General features: G+C 48.0%; 1 protein-coding gene across 6 annotated transcripts in view; it reads right to left on the bottom strand.

The window, feature by feature from the left end:
* SIK3 (SIK family kinase 3) overlaps positions 1-25,899 on the bottom strand; it is a 78,663-nt gene that overhangs the window by 16,261 nt on the left and 36,503 nt on the right. For 4 of the 6 annotated variants that reach the window (XR_007891452.1, XR_007891453.1, XM_051638412.1 and 1 more), the window contains exons 2-14: positions 22,592-22,708; positions 19,775-19,838; positions 13,792-13,953; positions 7,125-7,249; positions 6,664-6,787; positions 5,078-5,196; positions 4,709-4,819; positions 4,402-4,545; positions 3,746-3,826; positions 3,524-3,633; positions 2,580-2,733; positions 1,950-2,105; positions 1,280-1,350 (exon numbers count right to left, since the gene is read on the bottom strand). Coding sequence is in view for 4 of the 6 variants with exons in the window: in XM_051638412.1 (XP_051494372.1) it covers positions 1,280-1,350; positions 1,950-2,105; positions 2,580-2,733; positions 3,524-3,633; positions 3,746-3,826; positions 4,402-4,545; positions 4,709-4,819; positions 5,078-5,196; positions 6,664-6,787; positions 7,125-7,249; positions 13,792-13,953; positions 19,775-19,838; positions 22,592-22,708 (1,538 nt within the window). In the remaining 2 variants the exon portion in view is untranslated. The remainder of the gene's footprint in view (positions 1-1,279; positions 1,351-1,949; positions 2,106-2,579; positions 2,734-3,523; positions 3,634-3,745; positions 3,827-4,401; positions 4,546-4,708; positions 4,820-5,077; positions 5,197-6,663; positions 6,788-7,124; positions 7,250-13,791; positions 13,954-19,774; positions 19,839-22,591; positions 22,709-25,899) is intronic. The other 2 variants (XM_051638413.1, XM_051638416.1) reach the window with 1 other exon arrangement.

Raw genomic sequence — 25,899 nt, 5'->3', positions numbered from 1 at the left:
GGCTGAATGCAGGCTGTGAGGCCTGGGGGGACATGCTCTCCCCTCTGCTCAGCACTACAACTTGCCTCACTTCTCCTGTGCTGCCTTGCAGCTGGAGCAGGCCACAAGCATGGAACTTCCCAGGGCTGTGGCTGAGGGCATAAACAGCAGCTTGTGAGGCTGGAAAATACTGTGCGAGTGAGCACCTAGATGAAGGTGGTAAAGAATTTAAAGAGAACACGAGATGTGCTCTGTGTCAGCTCTAAGGTAGGGCTGGAAGCAAGTTCTGTCACGTGTACCAGCTTGTCTAAGCTGGTAGGCAAAAGGAGTCTGAGCACACTCTGCACAATCTGCCACTGCACACACCCACTGGTCAAATCCCCCCTTTGCTCTGGAGCACTGGAAGGAGAAGAGCTGGGGAAGGCCCTGGAGGATGACCTCCACCCACCCCAGTGCCCCCCTGCCTGCAGCCAACCCCACTGTGAATCCTTCTTCTGAGGATGGCCCTGAGGAAACCCTGCCTTACTGGAGGGAGTGGCCTGTACAAACTGGGGGGGATACAGAAAACTTTTCAAGTTTGAGTTAAGAAGTAGCTCTGTAACCATCCCCACCACACAGTGCACCAGCTGGTTAGCACAGCAGAGACTATGCAAAAGCTACTACGAAAATGTTAGCAAGGACATGGTTAGTGTTTTCATGGACTGAGAAAGTACAAGCACATTCTACCCACTTCCTGGTACATGTTTGGAGCAGACAGAGTACAGAATTATCCAGCCTGATATCTAATAATCCTTTCCATATTGTAGCAGACTTTTAAGGCCTACTGCTAAAATTAGAAGCTAGAGGTGCCTGTATTTCCAGCAAGCTCACTTTAAGGCATCAGAGTTGCATGTTTACTGCATGTCTTGATACAAAAGCTGCACTGACACCCAAGGCCACAGATGAGATCTCCCTCCCTCCATCACTCAGCAGGGAGGGGTGAATCACTCAGCACTCAGTTTGCAGGTTAGTGTGGATGGCATGCTGGTGCACACTAAGCAAAGAAATTTAGCAATTTCAGAATTCCTGGAGAACCTGCTGCTCAATTAGCTATCCATTTCATGGGGACTCCAGCTTTGTAGGCACCTATTAGTGTCAGAGGAGTAATTGCCTATAGTGATCAACACCCACAAGAACAAGAACAATGTTGAACCTTTGATGTAATCAGTATTGTTGCCTGTGATGAGGTTGCTGGTGTTTTAGTTCAGCTGTGGAGCCTCGTGTAGGTAGTAGGGGCAAATGTTAACAGACTGGGAGTTACCTCTGCACAGCTTCCTGGTCTGGCTCCCCATCAGAGCTCTCCTCATCCACTGGGGTGACAGCTGGGACAGCCTATGGAGAGGAGAAAAGCCATGAGCTCCAGAAAACAGCTGGCATGGTCCCATCCACACAGTGGACACCTGACCTTCCCCAAGCAGCTCTCACAAAGATACGTGAGCTCATCTGCAGGACCAAGGACACTTGGCCAAGAGCTCCCTCCAACATTCCTTCCCCAATCAAAACTGCCTGTACAAGGTTGCTGCTGCTTCTGGTGCTACCAGGGAATAGTCACTGATATGGATGCACCAAGAAGGAAAGAACATACATCAAGTGTCCAAGATGGACATTTTACTCTTCTCTATTATCTCAAAGGAGAAAAAAGCCAGTGTTAAATAAGTTCACAAAAACTCTTGCCAACTCCAGAGAGAAATCCCACTGCAGCTGTAGCCTCAGGAGAGCATAGCAACTTCCCCATGAGGGGACAGAGCACCCCACAGCTCCAGAGCAGAGGAACCTTTGGGAGCAAGTGGGCAGGCTCCCTGCAGGGCTCCCAAAGCGCTCCTGACTGAGCCTACAACCATCTGCTTCGACCTGGAGGCAGCCACCTCTGCCTGCAGGAGAAGATATTTATAAGCATGCCACCAACCCCCTGCTTCCCTTTGGCTACTCACTGGTGTCATGGTGACGAGAGGAGAGGGACCTCGAGGACGTTTCAGCAGCTGCTGTGCATTTAACTGGATGTTGGCTCCACCGTCTGACGCCCGGCGCCCCAGGGGGCCCATCCCATTGAGCAGCTGCAGGGTGGGGGGCTGCAGCAGGGACTGCTCCTGGTGAGCACAGACAGAACTGGTGACCCCCCACTGCACCCTGCCAGCACCCCAGCCCCAAGGTCACAGACCCAGACACTGGCACGAGAGAACACAAGCCTCTGGGCTTCAGGAGGCAAAGGAACATCACCAGCATGACTGAGCTGGTGTGGGCAGGGGGAGGCAGTGCCAGTGGAAAGGTTTAACTCTCCATTTCCCTGCTCTCTGCTTCAGCTGCCAGGCAGGCTGCAACCTGCAGCTCCACAGCCAGGCAGCACAGTGCTGCTCCTCCCCAGCCCTTTCATTACTTTCATACTGCAGTGCTCTTTCATTCTTCAGTTTTTAAAGTAACCAACTAGAATCATCCCTAAAGAGACAGCAAGAGGATAAAGCTTGTGGAGCCCAAGGAGCTGGCAAATAGAGCAAGGGCCAGCACATCCCCATGGGCTGGTGAGGCACAGGCTGCAGCAGAGAGCACATGTTGTGGGTCAGTACCTTGTACTCCAGCTGCCCCATGGGCTGCAGGTTCTGCCTGGGCAGCATGTTGTGCATGAAGTTCACATTCGGGGTCACCTGCAGGAACGGAGCCTGAGGAGTGACTCGGGGTAAGCCAGGCAGGAGCTTCTGCATGTCTTCCATCACTTCCGTCCTGTGCAATCACATTTAGACAAGTTAATTAGCAGTGATGTGAAGAGAACCACCCATGGGGCCCAGTGCACTCAAGCTTCCACTCCCAAAAAGGCTTCTGTTACTCTGGAAAATGGTCACAAAGACCAAGCCACTCTGGGTTTCACTGGTCCCTCTTTTCCCTGAGTTGAGATTTGCCAGAACTAGTTCTTTGCATTAACCTCAATCACATTTATCACAAAACCTTCACCTAGGACAGGACAGCAGTGCAGCTGAGGTGAGACACTGCCTTGCACTCCAGTGAACACCACAGCAGCTTACAGAGAGCTCCTCAGAAACAGAAGGAGAGCATCTCACCCTCAGATGAAACACTAACCAAGTTGTGCAATGGGACTCTTGCTAAAGAGACACCTTGAATTTTTTTTCCAATCTAGCAAAAATCAACTTGGCAGAAATAGCTCCAAGCTACTCACAGCAGAAGAATGAACCCAAAGGTTTGACACCAGCTATGACACAGACTCATGCACTTGTCACCACCTGGTCTGACTTGAGTGAAGCAAAGACCTGGGACCAAGGAGCACACTGTGATGGTATTTGCCAACCCAGAAACTGGTCACCACTGCCAGTCCAAAAAGGATCAGCTCTTCCACATCACAGAGCCCAAAAGTCCCCTTAAGGCATTAGCCTCTCACTTTCCAATGCAGCACATGAACAAAACCTGTAACATCTCAGAGGGACCAAAGTCCTGTGCTAGGAGCAAATATTCAGGTTCCCTGAATACTCCACCAGGGAGTTAGGAGCCCAATACTAACCGTGGGTCAGCTACTCCAACTGTGTGCCTTCTCATGGAGAGGTAACGGACCAGAGCTTCAGGAGATGGCTCTTCCCCTTCATCACTGTCCAGGTTCATTGTTCCATCAGTCTGGGCAGGCAGAACATTAGAGACGTTGAAATACAAGGTGAGGATCAAGCAAAAGGCTTCAATGCCAGCCCGGGAAAAGAACTTGTGGGGGTCATCAAGGGGTGTACCTCACCTCCACAATTTGGTTTTCAGGGTTGATGAGCTGGACTTGTGGCACATTGATGTTCATGGTATTGCCTGTCTGCTCTGTCTGCTGAGCAGAGAGACCAGAATCAGAAGACCTGAAGCATCTCTTACACCCCCTTTACAAACACTGCTGGATTAACACCAGTGCACAGACCTAAGCACTAGGGAACAGGGAGGCTACCCTGGAGGCAGTGAAGATGTGTTTATTCTTAATTCTCAAGGGGTTGCCTCATTTCCCCTCCTCCCTTCTCTTCAGGCAGGGTCAGCATCTCTTCTGCTTCCCTTATGACCTGGCCTCTCTTAAAGCAAACATTCATTTCTTGGGCAACAGCACAAATTGAGGAAGAAGCATGGCACAGCAATCCTGGTCTGTAAAATCTAGCTCCCAACCAGTGACCCTCACACTGCCTGCTCTGACACTGAGCTGACACAGGGCTTTGTCTGAAGGGCATCCCCTAAACCCACAGCCAAACTGTTCATAATCCCATCAGTATTAGGGTGCTGTGATCCTGAAGTTCTTGGATGAGGAATGTTTTGACACTCCTGCCAGGATGAGGACACCCACAGGCAAGCCTGAGTTTGGCAGGTAAGGGACTGGCTGGCCTTGCAGGGCTGGAAGAACACAAAGCAAGCAGGATCTACCTGGATGTTGGTGGAGGTGGGGAAGGTCATGGTCCGTGGGACGCTTGGGGACGATGCAATGCGCAGGTTCTTGTGCCTCTTGAGGCGGTCGCAGAGCAGGCTGTAGATTGCACTGTAGTGATCATAAGCATCAGCTCTTAGAGACTAGAGGGGAAAAAGGAAAAAGGAGTCACTTCCTTTTGTCAGCAATAAGATACATTCCCACACTGTGCTGAGGCTGCTCAGTTACCAGAGGTGACCAGCAACCGACAGCCCTTTGGGTCTCTGGTGGAAGAGGCAGGACGTGCTGCCAGCTGTGGTGTCCTACCTGGACTGTGCGCTCCTTGTCCAGCCCCATGTCTGCCATGGCCAGCAGCACCTCCTCGTTGAGGGGCTCCAGCTGCCGCTCCGTCTTCAGGTGCTGGCACTCGGCAATCAGCTGTGGGAGCAGGGACAAGGCTTCAGTGCCACCATCCCCAGCACCACAGCTGTCACAGCCCGCTGGGGAAGCACTGCACGGGGTTTGCTGTGAGCTGCCAGCAGCTCTGCAGGCTGATGGCACAACCCTTCAAGACCCAGGGCCTTGGGCTCTCAGCACCATGGGCAAGATGCAAACAGAGCTCTCAAACGGCTGAAACAAACACTGTGCCCAGAACCCATCTGCAGGCACCAGGCAGAGCCTGCTCCTGCTCCTCACCCTGTCAAACTCTGGGTCAGCCTCTCCCAGCTTCATCCACTTGTGCTTGCAGATCTGCTCCATGGAGAGCCGCTTGCTCGGGTCCAACACCAGCATGTGGCGGATCAGGTGCTCACACTCTGTGGGGGACAGACAGGCTGGGGGACCCACCAGGAGGGCGGCACTTTTCCTTCCCAAGGAACAAGCACCCTCGTAGGGAATCACACACAGCACCAACACTGCTCCTCCTTCTACACCTCTCACCTCTTCAGTCCCTGAGGTGCCAGTTTGCTGCAGAGACTGGGTTTCCCCAGGCTGGGAGGGAGGCAGCCACCCCGAGGTGGCACGGTGTCATCCTGTCCCTCCCCGCCAGCACGGGCTGGGGACACCACTGGCTTTGGGGTCTGAAGGGCCAAGTATCCTCTGAAACTTCCCCACCCAGCAACAGCTGAGCATGATCTCTCCATCATACAACATGAGTGCTGTCACCATGAGGCTCTGCCCCATCTGGGTTGGGCCCAAGCTGGCTTTAGAAGCACCACAGACTTCAGGAAGCGTTTGCTACACACAGAGACCCTCTTCCCGAAGTAAGGAGGCAGGCAAGGAAGCTTTTGGGTGGCAAACTCCATGCAGCCCATGCCAAATTATTCCTTGATCTAAGAGCAGTCAGTGAAGAATCTACAAAACTTGTTCTTAAGTGAAGCTGGTTTTATCTGAGACTTAATCACACTTTTCCAAACCCAATTTATTACTAAAGCATCCAGAAGCATTTTTGCAGAAACAGGACAGAGATTCATCTCAGATGGGGCTACTGCTGGAAACCCATGTGCCACAAATGCTGTAGAAAGCTGCTTGTCCAAAACAAGCACAGTGGAAGCCTCTCTTCCTACCTCACTATTCCATTTTCAGTTCTCACATCTCCCAGCATTTAGAAAGGGGATCTCTCTGCTGGCATTTTGCTATGGTTTGCAGAGTTATATACACAAAAGCTGAAATTTTAAAGAAGAGCATTTTGGTTTCTAAATTCTAGATTCAGAACTGCTTTTGGCTTATGTTACAAACCACCATCCAGCAGATCATAGAATCATATCATAGAATGGTTTGAGTTGGAAGGGACCTTAAATATCATCCAGTCCCAACCCCCCTGCATGGGCAGGGACACCTCCCAGCAGCCCAGGCTGCTCCAAGCCCCATCCAACCTGCCCTTCAACACTGCCAGGGATGGGGCAGCCACAGCTTCCCTGGGCAACCTGGGCCAGGCTCTCACCACCCTCACAGGGAAGAATTTCCTCCTCATGTCTCACCTCCATCTCCCCTCTTCCAGTTTTAATCCATTCCCCCTTGTCCTCTCCCTCCCTGCCCTTGTCCCACGTCCCTCCCCAGCTTTCCTGGAGCCCCTTCAGGTGCTCTCAGGTCTCCCTGGAGCCTTCTCCTCTCCAGGCTGAACACCCCAACTCTCCCAGCCTGTCTCCAGAGCAGAGCTGCTCCAGCCCTCAGATCATCTTTGTGGCCCTTCTCTGGAGTTTCTCCATGAGCTCCATGTCCTCCTCATGTTGGGGGCTCCAGAACTGAACACAGGGCTCCAGGCACTGCCAGGACCCTCTTACCTGTGGACATGAAGAAGGGGATGCGGAACTTCCCGCTGAGCACCCGTGCCCGCAGGTTCTGCAGCGTGCTCCCGTCGAAGGGCAGGGCACCACACACCAGCACGTACAGCACCACCCCGAGGCTCTGCAGCCAAAGAGAGCAGCAGGGTCAGAGGGGGAGAGCAGGAGACTGCAGCTGACTGCAGGAGATGTTGTTTAAATTGGAATAAAATAGTAATACAGAAGCAAAAGCACCCAAGGTGGTGCTGGAAGGCAGGGCTGCTGGGCAAAGCAGGCTTTGTGCCTGGCAGAGTCATGGAGGAGACTGCTCCAAACATTTTTTGCTATATCAAGGGCTTTTCTGCAAGACATGTACTAAGGATTCAGGAAGAAAGGCAAAACAGCAAAAATGAGAGCTAAGTAAGAGAGAAGGAAACAGAGCAAAAATGAGAGCAAGGTAAGAGAGGAGGTTCGTAGCGTACCCAAATGTCAACCTTTGGCCCATCGTACTCCTTTCCTTCAAAAAGCTCTGGAGCAGCATAGGGAGGACTCCCACACCAGGTTTTAAGCAGCTGCCCGGGTGTGAAGATGTTACTGAACCCAAAATCTGAAAGAATATAGAGAATTGGTTAGAGGAATACAATCTACTTCAACTATATTCAACAAATAGTATTGAAGTAACTTGCTGAGTTTAGACAAGTCACAAACAATCCCAGAATGGACAACTGATACACAGACACCAGAGGAAGAGTGCAGGAGAGGCAAGAAGAGTAAGAACAAGGTTGAAACTTTCAGGCCAGTGGGCAACTACACTCCATTCCAAGACAAAAAACCACTAAGTATTAAGAGCAGCATGTCCACTTCCTACAGGATAGAAGAGAACCCATTTAAAGAACCTGCTGCAAAACGCCAGGTCTTAGACCTCCTTCACATCCAGCCACACTGCTTTGGCTTAGCAGAACACAAAGATCCTTCCAGAATTTTGCTCTTCCCTTTCCATCTATGAGATTCTGTGCTGGAGTCAACACACCAGCAATCAGATCAACCAGGGCTGCTGCAAGTCAGGTAGAGGGTTTGGAATGAGGTTTCTAAGTTATACTCCAGAAATCACCCATAAATCTTGTGTTAATTTCCATCCTTTCAGCTTCCACCCTTCAGCTGTCAAGTTTCACAACTTCATTAGGGCCAGGGCAGCCACCAGCAAGGACAGAATGCAAAGGGAAACAGGATGGGAAATTCTGGGTTTCCAGAAAGCACTATTCAAGCTGGATACTTCAGTTATGGTGGGCAGCTCTACAAACCAAACCACCCACCCACAGCAAATAATAAATCCTGAAAGAGAAGTTAAAAGAAAGGTCTTGACCTTAGGGGCAGTCAGCCATCAGCTTATGTGGGCACTAATGGCATTCTCTGCTAATTAACCCACCACCCCCAGCACACGGCTGGGACTTGCACTGGAATGAGCAGAGAAGCTAAAGTCTGGAATCCAGAGAAGTGTTTTTTCTTATAAAAGTGGAATCCTCATTAATATTTTTTTTTATTTCACCTCAACTGAATAAAAGCAAATACATGGAAAGGTGTCCCCAGGTCCTGTGAAGGAGATGTCCTTAGAAGCCAGCTCCATGAGGAGCAGTGCCCCAGAGGTGATCTGCCACCCGCTGCTGTTTCTGCTGCAAGGGCCAGCAGGAGGGCGAGTGACATTAATGCTGGTGGACAGGGACCCACAGCAACAAGGACATTTTTCATGGCATTTGCACCAGCAGTAGATCCTCACAGCAGGCTTGTGTGAGAAATGCTGGAAAAAAACAAGGAGGGCCAGAAACACTTGGTCTGCAAATTCTAACTGATTAAACCAAAAAACATCACAGTAAAAAAACCAGGGTACAGCTGCATAAGTTAAAAATCTCTTGTAAAAGAGCTTAATTTTGACTCCAACACTGGTCAGAACTGCAGAACACATACAGCTGTCTGCCTACCTGTGAGGGAAAAATCTAAATCTTTTGGAAGAAGAATTTGACCGAAAATGCATCTTTAAATACACGTACACAAATAACAAATGATATCTGAGATCCAAAAGCACAGAAGGTCTTTTTCCATTTCCATTTATCTCTTGTTTTTATTTGCTTTTCTCCTCACATTTATCCATGCTTTAAAAGATAAGGACTTGGGCATGCATTCTTTAGCCATCAGGAAAAGTTTGTTTCCCTAATTCACATAAAACTACAGGTTTGCCCCAACACCTTCAATATTACCCTGCCAGAGGCAGAGGAGACCCCTGTGGCACTCCACAGGCAATGCCCAAGTTGGTGAATCCGTGCTCCTGCTCACTGCTTTCCTTACAGGATTTTCCATGACCTAATTTCAGGTGAAATAACTCTCCTCTCCTCCTCCAAACAGCTTCTGCACAGCTCAGCAGACCCCCTGGCTTCTGCTAGCTCAGCTCAAGGGGGGTCCAGACAATGTCCTTTCTTATCTTCCATCCACAAGGGCAAATTGCTCATGGAAAACGGCTCCTGCTTGTGAGGGAACCCCCCCTTGCTCACAGCCTGCCCCCAAACAGAGCACAGGGATGATGAGTGGTTGTTAAAAGCACCTCAGGACCAAAACAAGACAGGTAGACACCCTTTGGGGTTTTACTGTTAGAAATGAAGTCATCTAAGCTTCCAGAAGACAAGAGCAGTCAGCCTTTGGAGGAAGATCTCAGGGAAGCAGCACACAGCTGCACAGTTGTCTTTTCCACCTCTGCAAGCTTTCGAGCTGTTGTGTCTCACGTTTGAAGTAGGATGTGTAATGAGGGCCTGGTTTACAGCTACCAGAGCAAGCAAGAAAAACAAGAGCACTAAATATATTTCCATCTAACAACAAAGCATTTGTAGTCAAGTTTAGATGTAAACTCTTTCCGACTGTTCAAGAACACACTGGAATTTTGGTACTTCACACATTTTGAGTAAATTATTCTGGTTTAGTTACTTTTATTCATCGTTGTATGTACTCAGGTGAGCTTTGCAGCACACTTTGGGACCTGCTGTATTTCCAAAGCAGTGAATATTGCTCCATGCAGCCTGGCAGCAGCTCCAGCTCTGCATGGGCAGAGGAAGGAGGTGTTCCCAGGCTGCTGTACTGGCCCACAGTCATGGGCAGAGGAAGGAGGTGTTCCCAGGCTGCTGTACTGGCCCACAGTCATGGGCAGAGGAAGGAGGTGTTCCCAGGCTGCTGTACTGGCCCACAGTCATGGGCAGAGGAAGGAGGTGTTCCCAGGCTGCTGTACTGGCCCACAGTCATGGGCAGAGGAAGGAGGTGTTCCCAGGCTGCTGCCCCAGCCCACAGCCACACTGAGGAGCCCGTCCTGCAGGGATGGAGCAGCAGCATGCTCTGAAGCAAGGGCAGAGCTGTGCCATGCCAGCTGGAGGCTGGACAGACATGCAACAGCTGCCTCCTGCAACCTTCTCTGCACTGAGGAGCTGCAGGAGATTGGCTGTCTTTGAAACTTTAGTCCCTTGCACGTCAGGATGAAATCAGCCCACGGGCTGACAGCTCGTTTTGACAGTGGAGGAGGTGGGCAGAGCACCAGCCTGCTGAGTATCTCCCTAGAGAACAGGGCTCAGGGGGCAGAGATGCCATGAGCTGCTCATGTTCAACCAACAGGTCCTGGAGTTCCTGCAGCCACCTCACAGCTGCCCCAGACTTCAGGATAAAAACCTCTCCCTGTGGAGAGCTGCTGCTCTACAAGCACCTCCGGGTGAGTCACGCTGCTCGGCCCTGCTGGACGGCTTCGTCTTGCACGGACACTGCTCAGAGGCTGGAGCAGCTTCCAGACCCATTTGTGCTGCAGGAACCAAGGCCAAGCCTGGTGAAAACAGCAGGCTGTTCAAAAGCCCCCCCGAAAGCTAGGGAGAGGGATATGAAAACCCCAAAGCAACAAGCAACACTACAAAATATAAAGAAAACAAAAAAACCCTACAACTTAAATAAACTTACTTAAAAGCTACGGCAAGTCCCCCAGTCCAGGGAGACATAAATCCCCAGAGAGCAACCAGGTCTCAGTCCACAAACTGAGGCAGAGGGAAAAGGGCACTTTTAAAGAACAAGGTAGAAGTCACAGGGATGTGATAAAGGGAAAATATTAAAAAAGAAACATCTCTGTGCTACAAAGGCAGGCCCAATGCCTGTCTCCTCTGAGCAGAGCTTCAGGGGGCTGGCTTTAGTGTCTGCACAAGAGGGACTTTTATCATCAGAAGGTGAAAGAGCAAGCAGTGCATAGATCAGATTCCTCTCTGAAACCATACCCGGGGACAGCCTGGGCATTTAGCAACCATCTCAGCTCCTGGCTGAACCCCCAGCCAGGAGCACAGGGGAACACAGTGCCAGAAGCTACTGGCTCAGGCTTTGAGAAGGTACACCGGAGAAAAAGCATCCACAGGAAAAGTGAGAGCAAGGGTAACAGTGTTTGGATATTACTGATTACAGAAAAATAGAGTTGTAATTAATAAAAAAAAACCACCCCAAAAAGCACCCTGGTAGTGACCATGGAGTGAGAACAGAACCATGAACCCCCTTCCAGACCACCACACAGTGTGTCAGTTACTAAACTAATGCCAAGTAAGGGATGCAAAGCTGCACATGGAGGTCAGTGATGTGCCAGAATCTGCACTGCTGAGAGTCTGAAAAACTAAGACAATTGATGGAATTGTGTACATTACTGAAGTCTGCACGTCTGGGTATCAACAGAACCACAAAGCTGTAGTCCCAGTCTCAGCCCTGGCTACTCAAGAAGACCCACTGGCTCACTGCATCCCATGTCTGTGCTGCTGCTGCTCAGCAGATCAAGTGACCAGAGCTACCAAGCAGAGCCTTCAGAACACACTCAACATGTACCCACAGCCTCCAGCAGCTGAACATTAGAGAGGCCCGAGTTGGAGATTGTTCATGGGTTTGGCAGTGAAGGTTTAGCTGATCTTCCACCCTGTGTAACAAGGCTTTGTGTGTTTCCATAGAATTTACTCTGGGAGGTCTGGTGTGAAAGATCAGTTGCTATCGCTTCTCTTTTGGCTCTTGAAACAATGGAAGAACTGGTGTCAAGTTGTAATGTATGAGTTACAGGGACAAAACTTAATACTTGGAAAATCCTATACCATAAATCAGCTTTTCCAGGCTACTTTTCAAAGCACTACTACATCTTCCTGCCAAGTAAAACACTACCACCACCAGGGTGGGAACTATCTCCTAGAGTCCATTCTGGGAGCAAAGATTTGGAATGAAAATAGTTTCCAGCTCCCTTAGATAAAAAAGTTTCCCCAGTTTTCAGAGATTCACAGAGCTTGTCAGTCTGCTCAGCTGGACATTCCTTTGGGAAACGCAGCCACATTCCAGTTTATACCTGGGTTAGTTTTTAACTTCTGTCTTCCTTTTGATTTGCTAGGCACCCTCCCGCCCCCCCAGATTGGATTTTACCACGTGAACACAAGATGGCCTCAAACCCTCTGTGCATCTGTTTGCATAAACCAGAGCGTGCTACTGATAGACCTTCTGAGCAGCCTCTCTTGCAAGAGCTGTTACCTGCCACCACCTCCTTCCCCCGCCCAGGTAGCAGGTACCAACAGGCACTTGCTGCTGCCTTCCTGCTGCACAGAGGTTCTCCCCCAGCTGTAGGAAGTAAGTCCAACTGGACAAACCAAGCCCTCTCCCCAGATTGTCAGCACAGTTCCCTCTGTGACTGCACACGGTGCAGTCCTGGGAAGCCTGAACTAGCAGGATTTCAGCTGCCATGAAATGCTCTCCAAGGCAACACAGGTTCACATCACACACAGAAAACCCCACAAGCCACTCGTACTTCATCTGCAACATGTCTTACTCATCTTCTGCTCCCAGAACAGCTCAGTGTCCTTGCACAGAAGTGAAGCAAGACATGGTTTATACTACTAAATATCCAGAGGGAGTTTCATAAAGTCCTTCACATCTTTCTATTCCTTCCCCAGTCCCTCCTCACCAAGTGAGGATGAGAGAAACTTAAGAAATTACTAATAATTTTACTACAAATCAAATATTAAACTCTAACACCTACAGATGGTACATAAGAGAACAGTAACATGATGAACAAGACTGTTGCCTCGCTCCAAGATGGTATCAAGCTAGAAGAGTATTCCCCAACTACCAGTATTAAAATTGCTCACAGACTGAGAAGTTTTGTAGCACTAAGCACTTTTTAAAATTCAAGTTAGAAACCCTTGTAAAAGCCTATGAGCTCTCCAAGAAAGTCTGTTAAGGGAAGAAGAAACAAAAGTGCTTTCTAAAAACACTCCACTATGCATTAGGCTCTGGGGGAATTACACAGTAAGCACAGGCTCTTCCAGTGCAAAAGCCCAGGAAATGAAGTGTCCAGGGCAGTGCTAAATCCTCTTGTTCCAATGGGTTGCTATGTAATCCCACAAAGCTAAATAAAGCCAGGTCTAGTCAGTGCACCTCAGAGCTCAGCGGCCAAGGCTCAGTCTCACGCACAGAAGGATCACAGACACGCAGGCCCATGGCAGAAGCTGTCTAGAAACTGCCCCAGATGCCAGCTCTCTGGAAGGGCAGTTCTAGCAAAAACCCCACTGCCCAGCAACACATTAGCAAGAGACTAAGGACCTGTTTTCATTCAGTGACTTCAGCTTCTTTCCCTGCCACAAATAAAACACCCAAAGCACCAGGGGCAGTTTTGTTGCTTTGTCAGACAGTGAAGCAGCCCCAGAGGTGCTGTTTCCCCTTCACTGCTCTATCAGAAACAGTCATCCTTACTTTCCATTCTCTCTCACCTAGTCTGACCTGCTGCTAAGTAGTCCTAAACCAACAGCAGGTCTCAGAAGAAGGTCAGTTTTTTCAGTACTATTCCTGCCCACTGCCCAGTGCACTAGAACACAGCAGCAGCTATAGCTGCTCATCTGCCTACAAAGACAAACCAGCTTTTTTCCCTTCTTTTCTTTTGCACTACTTGCAGGGAGATATAGATCTGGCTACAACCTGGCAGTTCCAGCTCTGGGCAGCAGGCCACACAGAAATCCAAAGCTTCCTTTAGTCACACTGTGCTTCCTTCTTTCTGAATACCTGGAAGCAGCCAATGCCCACATTTATTAACTCCTGAAATCAGCTGCCTTCCCCCCACCCATAGCTCACCTGCTATTTTGATGTTAAGGTTTGCATCCAGAAGGAGATTTTCTGCTTTCAGGTCTCTGTGGACGATATTCCGACAGTGGCAGAAGTTGACAGCAGCCACTATCTGCTTGAACTTCTTCCGGGCTTCCTTCTCAGCCATGCGCCCGTGGGCCACCAAGTGATCTGAGGGACAAAGTGAAGAACAAAGTGCTTATTCACACTGGGAGGACAACCCAGGCAGGGCCTTCTCCAGAGGCTGGAGACAGGGAACAACATGGGCATCAGCATGTTTTCCAGGTTCCAACAGCAGAAGGAAGGGGACTCTGGAACTCCAGCCCTTCCCTGGGCTGTCTGCAAAAGTATAAGGCTGTCCAAGAGGACAGGGCTGGCTGGAAAAATCAGACCTGTTTTGGGAAGAGGGTGTATGCTTTTACATCTTCTTCTACACCAAAATAAAGGTTTTTCAACCTTCTTCCTTCAGGCAAGCACCAAACCTCAGACCATACTACTTCAACAGTGAGAGGTGCAGGTTTGTGGCCACGTGCCATCCCTCCATCCCTCTGTCTTTTCACAGGAAACATACTTGGAAGATTCAACAATGCATTTCATTACAGAAGTGGAGCTTGCCTCTGCTACAGAAATCTAAGTACTCTGAAATATTTTGTTAAAAATCTCTACTCTCATTCAAAGGTAGTATCTGCTGCCAGCTGGGCTTTCCTTAGAAGCTACACGAGGACAGGAGGAGTCTCTCCAAGAGATCACAAAGGCAGGCACCCAACCTAAATCAATCCCCTTAAAACCTGAAAGCACCAGACTTACGGAAGTCATTCAGACTGTCCCTCAAGAGGGGATGGACAGACAGGGGACTGGCAGCAGAAATGGAAGAGAAAGGAGGAGAAAAAGCATCCCCTTCCCTTAAAACTTCAGCAGAACAGGCAACAAAACTCCATGAAGTAAAGCATGGAAGTCAAAGTGAGCAGAAGTTGAATTCTTACAATTATTATTCTTTCCTAATCTCTCTCTACTCTATAAACAAATCTAGCTAAAACTGGTGTGGCACTATAAGACATAAGGGTAGGAACAGTAGTTTGCAAGATTATGGATGTGAGATGAGTGCTACAAAGCTATAGAATAGGGTCCTGGAGAGTCCCCAGTAACCACATGTGGGACCAGGAGGGCTCCCAAGTTCCCCCAACTTGTGGGAAAAGCTATGGAGAGGCTTGCACAAGCCTACAGGGCAGGTCAGCAGAGGCACTACCGAGGCAAACCCCAGAAGCTTATCTCCTTGCCCCTTACAAGAGGCTGTGGCTTCTCAGCTGGACCACGGAGGTGGCCTCAGGAGACTTCTGGCCAGAAATAGGCTGAAATTATTAATTTCACTCCATCAGCTCCATTAAATGAGAGGGCTCAGAGAGATCTGTTCTTGAAAATAATACAAATATATCACTTCTAAAGGCTTCTCATCGGGTGGTTGTATTTTTTCCCAGTCACCCGTTAATTAAAATACCTGCGACATAATTGACTTGCAGTAAATACTAATTACCAAGATCCATCAAAGCAGTTCTGCTGGCTTCTGACTGCACAGCAACCTGCTTCTCTATGCTTGACTACTCATGTTGCACAACAGAGTGAAGTTGTTTTTCAGAGAACTTGACAATTAAGTTTTATTCACCAGATAAACTTAATCCATGAGCAAATCTGAGCCAGAGCTGGGGAAGGAAATCCATCACCAGATCCACTGTGACCCTCAATTCACTTGCTAGGAAAAGCAAAATTTACTGTCTCAAATGGCCCCATCATATTTCAGTGTCATTTGCCCAGTCATAAATTTTTACTTTAAGCAGTTGAGGGACTGACAAGCAGAGGGAAGCAGGGCCTGCTCCAAGGTAAGCACCACCACTGATCAGCAGAGAGCAGCTCAGCTCCCACATGGGTCCAGGTCATTCACATCTTTTACTCCACTTGCACTTGGGAGGACAGCCCGACAGAGCAAGTGCTCCAATCTCTCAACACTTCTGAAAACATTGTAGAGCTTCTCCTGAAGGCAAGAAACCAACCCCAGCTGCCACAGCAGGTGCCTTTTTACAAGGCTCCCCCAAGTGTATTTCCCCCCAGGCCAGGTTGCCCTGGCCCTGCCCACGGATGGTGACACACCGTGTGTCCTGCTCTGAGGCTGCCCTGCCTGACATCTGCTCATGCAGGAAACTCTGCTGCCCCTTTGATTAGTCAGTCCTGCTTAGGCTATGAAAACATCTTCCTAGGTCAGGTGTGAAATTTCACTTTTCCTGAAGAAAACTTAGTGCAGGCTGGTCCCCAAGCTCGGCATGTAGGCACAGCACTTGGAGACCACTGACATTCCTGCACAAGCTCCAGAGGAAGGACAGGAACAATGAAGCTACAGAATACTTCACATACCACCAAGGGCAACTGTATGCCAAAATTAACCATTGCCAGCTTAGTCTGCATAAACCTCTCATGCAGCAGAGGTTACAGAGATGACCTGAATGTTCAGCTGGGAGCCAGCACAGGGCTCTCAAGTGCACTAAGGCCAGATGCAGACTTGCTGCTGGGTCAGACACACATCAGTGCATTTCAGAGCCCTTAAAAACATCAGTTGCTGTTCTTACATGAAGCACATGCTGCTGCTCTCTGCATTAAAAAAAAACAGCTAAATCCTACATGAAGAAAAAGCATCTTCTGCTCAGGGACAGGATCAATACACAAATTCCCATTTTTCTCCTGTAGACAGGCTCCTCGCACTTCTGAGTTGCTTTCTGTCCTGAAAGCAAATGCTGTTTAAGCCTCACATCTCCTCTGTGTGGTGGATTAAGCTAAATTTCCAGAGTATTTGGTGACCTAGTGATCTCAGAAGCTGACTGACCTTCTAGAAGCTGGTACTACACTGTTTAACATCTGTCTGTTGGGACTCAAAGCTTAGGACAAGCAGGAGGAGATGGAGCGAAGGGGCAGAGACAGCAGCCATGCAAACTGCATAAACCAGACGATAATTTTGTCAAGTTTTCTGAGAATTTTTGTTGATCGAGCAGGTAACCACATTCTTTTCAAGGAGGACTGCAGATTATTTACAGTATGCATAGTAAACAGCTGAAATCAAAACAAACTTTTAGAGTATATTCCGTTTGACCTCAAAAAAAGGGCACTGGAGGGACCTGGAACAAAGAGCACCCTATGTTTAAAAGGAGACATTCATTTGTCCATAATGTCAAACCAACAACCAAACCACACACAAAACATCCATAGGGACAAAACCAACAATTTACATTTTGCTGCTTAAGCCCACAGAACAGCAAGTCTTCTCCCTGATCCTCGTGTACCACTGCGCAAACAGAGTGAATTATCACAACATTTCCAGTAACAGATGAATCAAAGACACTCCAGGCACAGCTCAGCCAGTGAAGGAGCTACCAGCCCCCTTTTTACTGGAAATTCAGATAAACAGGTTGGAAAGCTCTCCTAGGTGCTAACCCAGAACAGCCTGCATTGCTCAGACCAACAAGGGACAAGAAAGGCACGTGTCCAACACTGACTGATTGAAACTGCAGCCATTTAGAGAAGCTACCATTCATTCAGCTAAAAATTCCATTCTATATTACTGCCTATGTAATATTTACAGCTGTATGGTACAATTTAAACCTTTTAAAGTCTCTTTAAAGCAGCAAGGGAGGAAACAACTGAGATTTCCTTCTAACAAAACCTTGTGGTTCACCCAAGTGTGATGCTTTATTTGGGATTACATGAGGCACTGAGCCTTACACCAAGCATCCAGAAACCCACAGTTTCAGCTCCCCCTTCTGCAGCTCAGCACTACATTTCTGCATTCAAACCTGGGTCATGCAGATGTTGAGATAATCAGGCAAAAGAGACAAAAACACTCTGCAGAGGCACACTGAATATGGAGGACTCCCTGGTGCCCAGCACTGCCCCTACACACCCAGAGCTGCCCCTGCAGCAAGTCCAGCCCTTCCTGGCAGCCTGCCACAAACCAGGGGGACCCTGCATGGGAGCAGCATCCAGACAGAGTTCTACCCTCAGCAAGAGGTGAGCCCCAGCCCCCCCTGCTGCACACCACCAGAGAAGAGCTGGAGTTGGTGGGCAGCCAGCCTGTGTGGAAACCTTTTTAACAGCACGAGGACGTGAGGCTCTTCAGTGCTGAGGATGCCAACGATGGCAAGAAAACCTTCCCAGAACAGGCTCCTGCTTCCTCCCATAAACTGCTTCCGTGTTAGAACAAAGTCTTCATGGCTCCTCAGGAAACCCTGATTACTAAAAGCTGAGACTTTAGTTTCCCCCTCTCTGCTCTAAGGCCTTGTGCAGTGCCTGAAAATGCTCCTGACCAGCTATCGAGGGCACAGCCCCCGGCTGCGGTCTAGAAGAACATCAGGGCTGTGACATAACTGCTCCCTGCTACTAACGAGGATAAAACACTGGGCACAGTAATGGAAATTAGCCATGCTAATGAGCTGGATCTTCTACAGCATAAAATATTTCAGAGAGCAATTAGATTTTCACTTCGACTCATGTAGAAGGCTATTTTTGTCACTCGGAGAATTCATTCCAAGTTTGTATATGAGCTTGCACATAGTTCTGGACTTAAAAAAAGATGAGCCCATCTCTGCCAAATTCAACAGAAGAGGGAGAAAAAGTACAAAGTGATTTATACTTTCCTGCAGTGATCCACACACAAGCAAACACTAATGCACATTCAAATGATTTTGCTGCCCAAGGTACGATGACTTGCACATGCCTTGAGAACTGCTGGGCATCCAGCACCATGGTACTTGTTTGAGGGAACAACTGGAACACTCAGCTGGACAAAGTCAGGTTTTTTCACCAGGTAATCCACACTCTCCACACATCAGCTGCTACTTGCTTCTCTCTTCAGCTGTCACCTTCTCGGAGAAGAAGAAATCCAAAGGACGTGGACAATGTTGAGAAGAAAACATCTACAAGGTACTGATTAACTGGTATTGGATTATATGCACTGGAAGTCAGCATTTTCCAGCTCAAGTTGTCCTGTTTCCTTAATTTGGGACTTCTCTTGCATCACTAAAAGCTTCACCCTTTATTACAACTCAGCCTCTGTTCCAGCAGAGGGGCTCCAACATCAAAAGTGATTCTTCTGCAATGACTGAAGAGGACAAAAAGGAGAGTGTTTCCATTGAGCTGACAGGCTGTATGTGGCTGTCCTCACAAGGACACTGCCTGGAAGCAGATTTCAGCCAGCTCACTTCAAGCATGAAGGAATTTCCCTCTTTTCTGAGGCTCACTTTGGCTAAGCAAGTAAATACCAATCTTGCAAAATTGTGACCCTGTCATCTAGCGCAAAATTCCAGTGCCTAAGTAAAATCCTTTTTCTACAAGTTGTCTCACTGGTCATGGCAACAAAAGAAATTAATAAATCAGTCAACAGTTCTTGCAATTGTGCTGCTCAGATAATTTTTTTTTCCTTTAAAGAATAGCTTCTGTGGTCTAGAAAGCTCAGCTGAAACACTATTAGACAATGGAGCTTAAAATGGATGTAACTCATACATGCTAAGATAACATCAGATATCAAAAAGCTAAGAAAATACACTCATTTGAGAATAAAAGGCTAGAGATGCACAGGGCAGCTCATCTCTCTGAAAGCTACTAAAACACCAACATTTCTGCTGTCGTCAACAAGTCTCATAACTTCTGGGAAGCAAAGCATTCAGCAGCACTGTAAAAGGCAACTGGATTACTATTTCCAACATCTTTAATCCTAAAGTCAGCATAAAAGAGGGGCAGCACCACCTGTCAATGAAACCCAAAGAAGAAACAAAGGTTATGGAAGTTATTTTTCCATCGAGTTGGTATGATTTATTTCTTTCCCCCCTCTTGTCAATGGAAAGTTCTCAGGCTGAAAGGCACCTCTCAACTGAAATAAGAGTGTGGCAGCTATTTTCAGTTTACTGGAGTGGACCAAGTGCATTATCTGATTAAAGAACACAATAAATGTACTTACCAAATATTTCCCCTCCACTAGCATACTCTGTCACTAGATAAATCATCCTCTCTGTCTCCATAACCTGGAAACAAGGACAGAAAAGTGACAGGTAAGGAGACTGCCATGTGCAAAAAGAAATGCAACAAAAAAATCCTTTCCTTCTGTAACACCTGCAACAGCTTTCAGCAAATCAAAACCATTCCCTTCCCATGCCTCACAGAGCTGTACAAAGGAATTGACAGGAGCTGGGGAAAGAATTAAGACAGCAAGTTTTCAAAATTACATCTGTAACTCAACACAACACTTCACCTGCACCTTCCTCCTTCTGTTTCCCCTCCCTTTAGCATTTACTCCCCGGTACTTGTTCCAGTAGTCTGGGAGACCTCAGGGCTGCAGCAACCAAACTGGTTCACACTCCTAATTAACCAGTCCACTGCAGGCACTACAGTAACTAACACCACTTTGCCAAGGGGGGAATATTCACTGAATCAATAAGTGATTTTCCAATGACTCAAGACCTATTAGAAATAAATCAGCGCTCAGGATTTGCCTTAGGGAGCCCACACGTTCTCGCCAGGTAACACCCCATTTTTAGCAGTTTTTAACACACACTTTTAAGAAAGCATGAGGATTTTGACACCACAGCCATCCAGCACGCCAAGGCCAGCAGTTTATTAGATGGGATTTCTTTAAAGGACCAGGGACCATGCTGACAAAAGCAGCAAGGGTGGCTCCAAGGGTTGTTTTCCGACCCGCCTTTGGGCAAGTATATGCTTGGGGTGTTTTCCCAAACTCAATGGTATTTATTTTGCAGTCTTCACAGCTTTGTCAATGGAAAAACACACTGTGTTTCACTTCCAGGAGTGCCAGGCACCACAGTCAATTACGGAAGGCCTGGAAACATTTTGGTTTTGTTTTGGTTATCATCTGTTTCAAAAACAAGTGGAAGTTCAGCTTTTTACACCAAATGGATTATTATCCCAAAACAGAGGGGAGGTCCTTGGAACCCTGCACTGCTTATTCTTACTAAAAATTTGGGCTCAAACACAGAATGGGTATTTTAAAACATACATGCCTGATTCAGGCAACAGCAGCTGCTTAAACAGCAGGATCACTATTACTCTGAATATTAAAACAAGAGAATAACCAAGATGAACCTCAATTCTGCTCAAGTGTCACAGGGCATGACATCAAGCCCCTGCTTAATGGTCATACTACACAGCCAGAATGGCAAATATTTAAAGCATATTTCTGTTTCCAGACATACAAAATCTATTCCATTACAGACTTCTATCATTACAGAATTTCTCCTTTTTCACTTGCACCTTTTAAGTTCTATAAGCTCAAGGAAATTTGGTTTTAAAACTCAGATTCCTGATGAAAAGCTGTGAAAGGCTCTGAATTCCTAACTCTAGGTTTTAGCATTTTTTATCAAAAAATAAATGCCACTGAGAGCATCCAGAAAGAAGGGCCAGATGAAAAACACTCCACAGTTGGTACTCTTCTCACCCTAGAAAAGCCAAGCCACAAGTGTCACCTGTTCAGTATCACATCAAAGGCTTTAGATGGAATAAAACAGGTTGAAAAACAGGTTTTTGGCTCAAAAAAAGCTTTAAGGAGTCAATTTGCAGAGAAGTGTTCACAAGTACCTTTAAAATGCCACAACTCTGCAGTGTCTCCTGTAAGCATCTCATACTTGGCCATTTGGCCAAAACAGCTAAACATTAACCTGTTGCTTCTACTCAAAGTTTTAACTCTTTGGAGTCCAATTGATTACTCTGATCTATCAGGCAGACACAAGAGCTGGTTCTATGGAATGGCAACCTCTAATGAGGGTCACCATCAGCTCTCCCTTAAATGCACCCAGAAACACTACAAGAGGAAATAACCCCAGCATATTTCACCCAGGATGTCAGGTTTTAGCATTCTGACATCAGGCAGCCACAAGCAGGAGATTCCCCATCTCAGTTAGTCTTGTGCACCTGAATCCTTCCCCAAAACACAAGGCCCTGAGTAGCCCCTGAAAAGGAGCAGGTAGTTCTGTGTGAACCTGGCAGGATCCTGGGAAGGAGCTTCTGTCCCAGAACTGGGATTGCAGGTACCAGTTTGCACAGAGCTTTCTTGCACATTGTGGTTCTAAGTCACTGCTTGAGCCCTGGCATCAGAGAGGCCCAAGGAGAGTCTTTCATCTGTCCAACAGCTTCCAAAGCAGCACTGAACATTTCAGAGGTGCTGCTCTCCTGTTCTCCTCCACTGTGATCACCCTCTGCCTGTCTCTGGCCTGGTGCAACACTGACCATGCAGTCAGAGGGGCACCAAGGATGCATGTGCAAGGCAGCACATGTAGAGCCCATCTCTGGTGGGTTTGTTTGCAGACTGAAAATAACAAACAAGCCACAGAAAAGCTCTGCAAACAATATTCAATAGCAGTCACAGACTGGCTTTTGATCACTTTCCAGGAAAGCCCAGAGCAGAGAAGCAAGTCCTGGGGGCCACGAGGTGAGAGAGCAGGTGGAGGAGAGCAAGGGAGCTGCAGGTTTCCTGTCCTGCCTGTGGGTAAAACTGACTCTCCCAACACCGTGAAGGGGAAGCCGCATCCGGCTCCAGCTGCAAAGCAGACAATAGCCATAAACAAAGGGCAAGAGCCCAGCCCGCAGAGAAAGCATGATCTCCCAGAAAAGAGAAGGATTAGCCACACTTTCCCTCCCTCTGATCAAAGTACTCTGGCACCTTGAAAACATAAAGGACTTTCCCAGTATTTCACCTAGGAGAAACAGATAGCCTTGGAGAAAGCACTACTGTGCCATGTAAGGCTGTAGAGCAGAGTGCTCCTACCTGGTATAACCTGATGATGTGTGGGTGGCAAAGCATCTTCATGATCTGAACTTCTCTAAATATCTTCTTCAGGTTCTCCTCATCCAGCTGTGTCTTATCAATTATCTTTATAGCCACCTAGCAGAAGGTGAAACAAAAGAGAGGTTATTGACCCAAACACAAATTAGGAAAAGCACTTCTAAAAGAACAAATTGCACATATCCACCTGCTGTGCTGAATACTGTACAAAACCAGAATAGGTTGTTCCTGCCTCAGAGGGTCTGGAATCTATGAACAGCCTCTCAGAACCCAGCCAGCTTACCATAAAGTGAGTAGGGAGAAGCTTTGTTTTTTAACTCACCGTGCATTTTCCCTACAGAGGGTTTCTCGTTAAAAGTGTTGCAGAAGGCAAGAGGATTCTAACAATCAAGGTAGTTATTTATTGTAAAACAGAAGTGCTCTATAACGTTAACACTAAATAGTTTAAACACGTCTAAGTGTTTCCAGTCAGCCGCTCTCCAGGAACTCCCAGCCTCAAGAAGCTCCTTGCTTCTCTTCCCTCCTCATGCCCAAGCATCCTGCCCTGGCACTGGTGGCTCCCAGCTCTTTTGGGCACAGAGAGTCAAGCCCTCAGACTCCACTTTTTAGCACACCTCTATGCTAAGAAGTCCACACACAGATAACAAGGAGAGGAATCTTTTCCAGAAGGCCAGGTTTAACAGGGGAGAGAATGCAACCATCAGTGTGACACCATGCTGGGCAAGTGTCTGAGAAAAGGCTGCTCTTTCTGGCAAAGGAACATCTGCACAGCTGCTTCTGAATCAGATTCCAGCCTGGAGTTTGTAAGGACTGTCCTCCCCACCAGGAAACAGTGTGAGCAAGCAGCTATAGTATGCTAGCCTAGCTGAGGATTTGTGGGCTGAATTACCATCCACCAGCAGGTTTCCTCCCTTAGAGATGACACTTCCCCTGGGAAAAGAACCACTTCTACAAATCCCAGTTGCTCTGCTAAAGCATAATTTACAAAACTTGTGTGAAGGAAGACTGCAGAATCATGCAAAGCCATGGGGAAGGGCATGCAAAGCAGCACAAAGCACTGAGGATGCACAACCAGGAGATCTGACCCAGGAGCCCAAAGCCCAGAACTGCTTCCCTAGTGACAGACTCTGGTGTTTGCAAGGGACAAGGACAAGTGCTCCGTGTGCCGTGTCTGTGGGCAAACCACCCCTGGCATCCAAGCCCAAACACTTGTACCTCCCTGGTGCCAAATCCCAAGTGCAGTGCTAAACAACACTCTAACAGGCATGGTGCAGTTTGGGAGAAAAACAAGGAAACAAAAGAATCTTTAGGATTTTTAAGGGAACAATCTGAAGCACATGAAAATAAAGCTTCATATTTTATGATAAAATCCCTGCCAGGGGAGAAACTGCCCTGCATGTAAGCAGAACACAGCAGAATCCAGAGAAGGCACCAAGCACAATAAGCTGTTTCTTTCATTTGAAACCTTCAATTCAGAGCACAGGAACAATTCCAGACTTCCAAGTCACCGAGCACGCTTCCCAAGGCAAGAACAGAAGCTGACAGGCAGCCAGGTCTGGCACGCAGCTCTGGAAGCTGCTGGCAGGAGCAGGGTTAGAGCCGAGACACGAGGTGAAACGGCAGAGTCAGACCCTGCACCGTGGGGCTGCCAAGCTCTAACAGGCAGTGATTAACGGGGTGATGAGCCACCCCTGCCCTGTCCTCAACTGGCAGCCTTCTGGGCTGTAGCTCATCCTCTGCTGAGGAGCAGGCAGGCCAGAAGCACACGTTTCAAGCTGTGGTTCTGGTAGGTCCACGCCATGCGGTTTCAAAGACAAGGTTCAGCAGTGGACTGGAAAAGTTCAGAGCCAGAGTGGGCCTGGAGAGCACTCACTGAATGCTTTACCCCAAGGACCTTCCCTGCTAGAACAAGCTTTTGTAAAGTTTAAACCAATATATAGATACAAAAAGCTAAGAGAAGCTTTCTCAAGGTGTGAAGCCAAGATGTCTACCAAGACACACGAGTCATTTTCAGGCACAAGTAAAATGAAATGAAAATCCACAGATCTGGAGTATTCCTAAGCTCCCTGCTTACCTCCCTGCTCTGTATTTGCTCTAAGGAAATCTCATTTGCCAGCTTAACTATATGACTTGACACTCTTGCCCAAGCTCAAGGTGTGCAGAGCATTTGATTGAATATAGCTTCATCAGTAGGGCCAGACAAAACAGAAGGTCTGAATTACTCCCTCTGATAACATGGGGTGTGGAGAACCAGGCTGCCATCTCACCTGCCCCATGCTTGTCACCTTGCTATGCTGAGCTTTGCGTGCAGGGCCCTGAAACTCCACACCCAGAAGACACACAATACCTGCACCAGGAGCAAAGGAACAAAAAGCAGCCAGATGTCTTCACGTGAAGGGTCTTATTGGGAGTTCAGCCAAATGGGTGGCCCTTGAGCAAACCTAAACCCATCCCCTAAAGCTATGAGGAGGAGAGACCTGGCATTTCTGAAGAGGTTTCTTCAAAATGTTTTCATTCCATTCAACTGCCTCCAGCAGCTGATGCAATATAAAAGGTAAAAGTCTCCTGAAAAAGCCAGGGGAAACCACCTTGTGCTCCAGTTTCAGGAAATTCAGAGCTTCCGCAGGACCGTGCGAGGGTGGAAGTAGGAAATCCCCTCCGTGCTCACCGCAGAGGGGAAGCGTGGGGAATTTCAGGGGTGGGGGGCTTGCAGTTCACCTGGGACTCTATCTGGTTTGTTTCAGAGGACTGCTTTTTTTTCCTTTCCCCAACATACCATTCCTGCATTTCCCAGCTGACTAATATTCTCCCTCCCTTGAATGAGGATTCAGGATTTTGACAGAAAAAAGACTGGCTGGAGTCCTCTGGGCACATCAGCACATCTGACCTCCCCTAAAGCTCAGTTGCAGGGAAGCAGCCACAACATATTCTGCTCCTTAAGTGCAGATTTTCCTTCCTTTGGGAAAGTCTGCTCTAGCTAAGCCTCCAGACCAGGAAAGAGCCCCTGCAACTGCTCACTCTCCTCCTCCTGGGTCCTGCTCCATTCTCCAAGCTGCCCATGCAGGCTACACAAACACATTTCTAGCTTTTGGCTGCAGTTCCTGCCAGTAGGAATTTGCTGCTGCCACCACCAAACCATCTCACCCTGGGAGAAAGCATCAAGGAGGCACCAAGCAGGCTTCCTGCTCCCAGCCATGGTAGCACTAACATTTACAGGACCACTCGAACTTGTAATTACTACAATTCTAATATTACTTATGCAAAAAGAACCATGTTCAGGTAGTCTCACG

Source organism: Apus apus, chromosome 22, assembly GCF_020740795.1.
Source record: "Apus apus isolate bApuApu2 chromosome 22, bApuApu2.pri.cur, whole genome shotgun sequence".
NCBI classification, from domain to species: Eukaryota; Metazoa; Chordata; class Aves; order Apodiformes; family Apodidae; genus Apus; species Apus apus.
The sequence above is the reverse complement of the archived record's forward strand: the minus strand, read 5'-3'. Positions and strand labels throughout refer to the sequence as shown.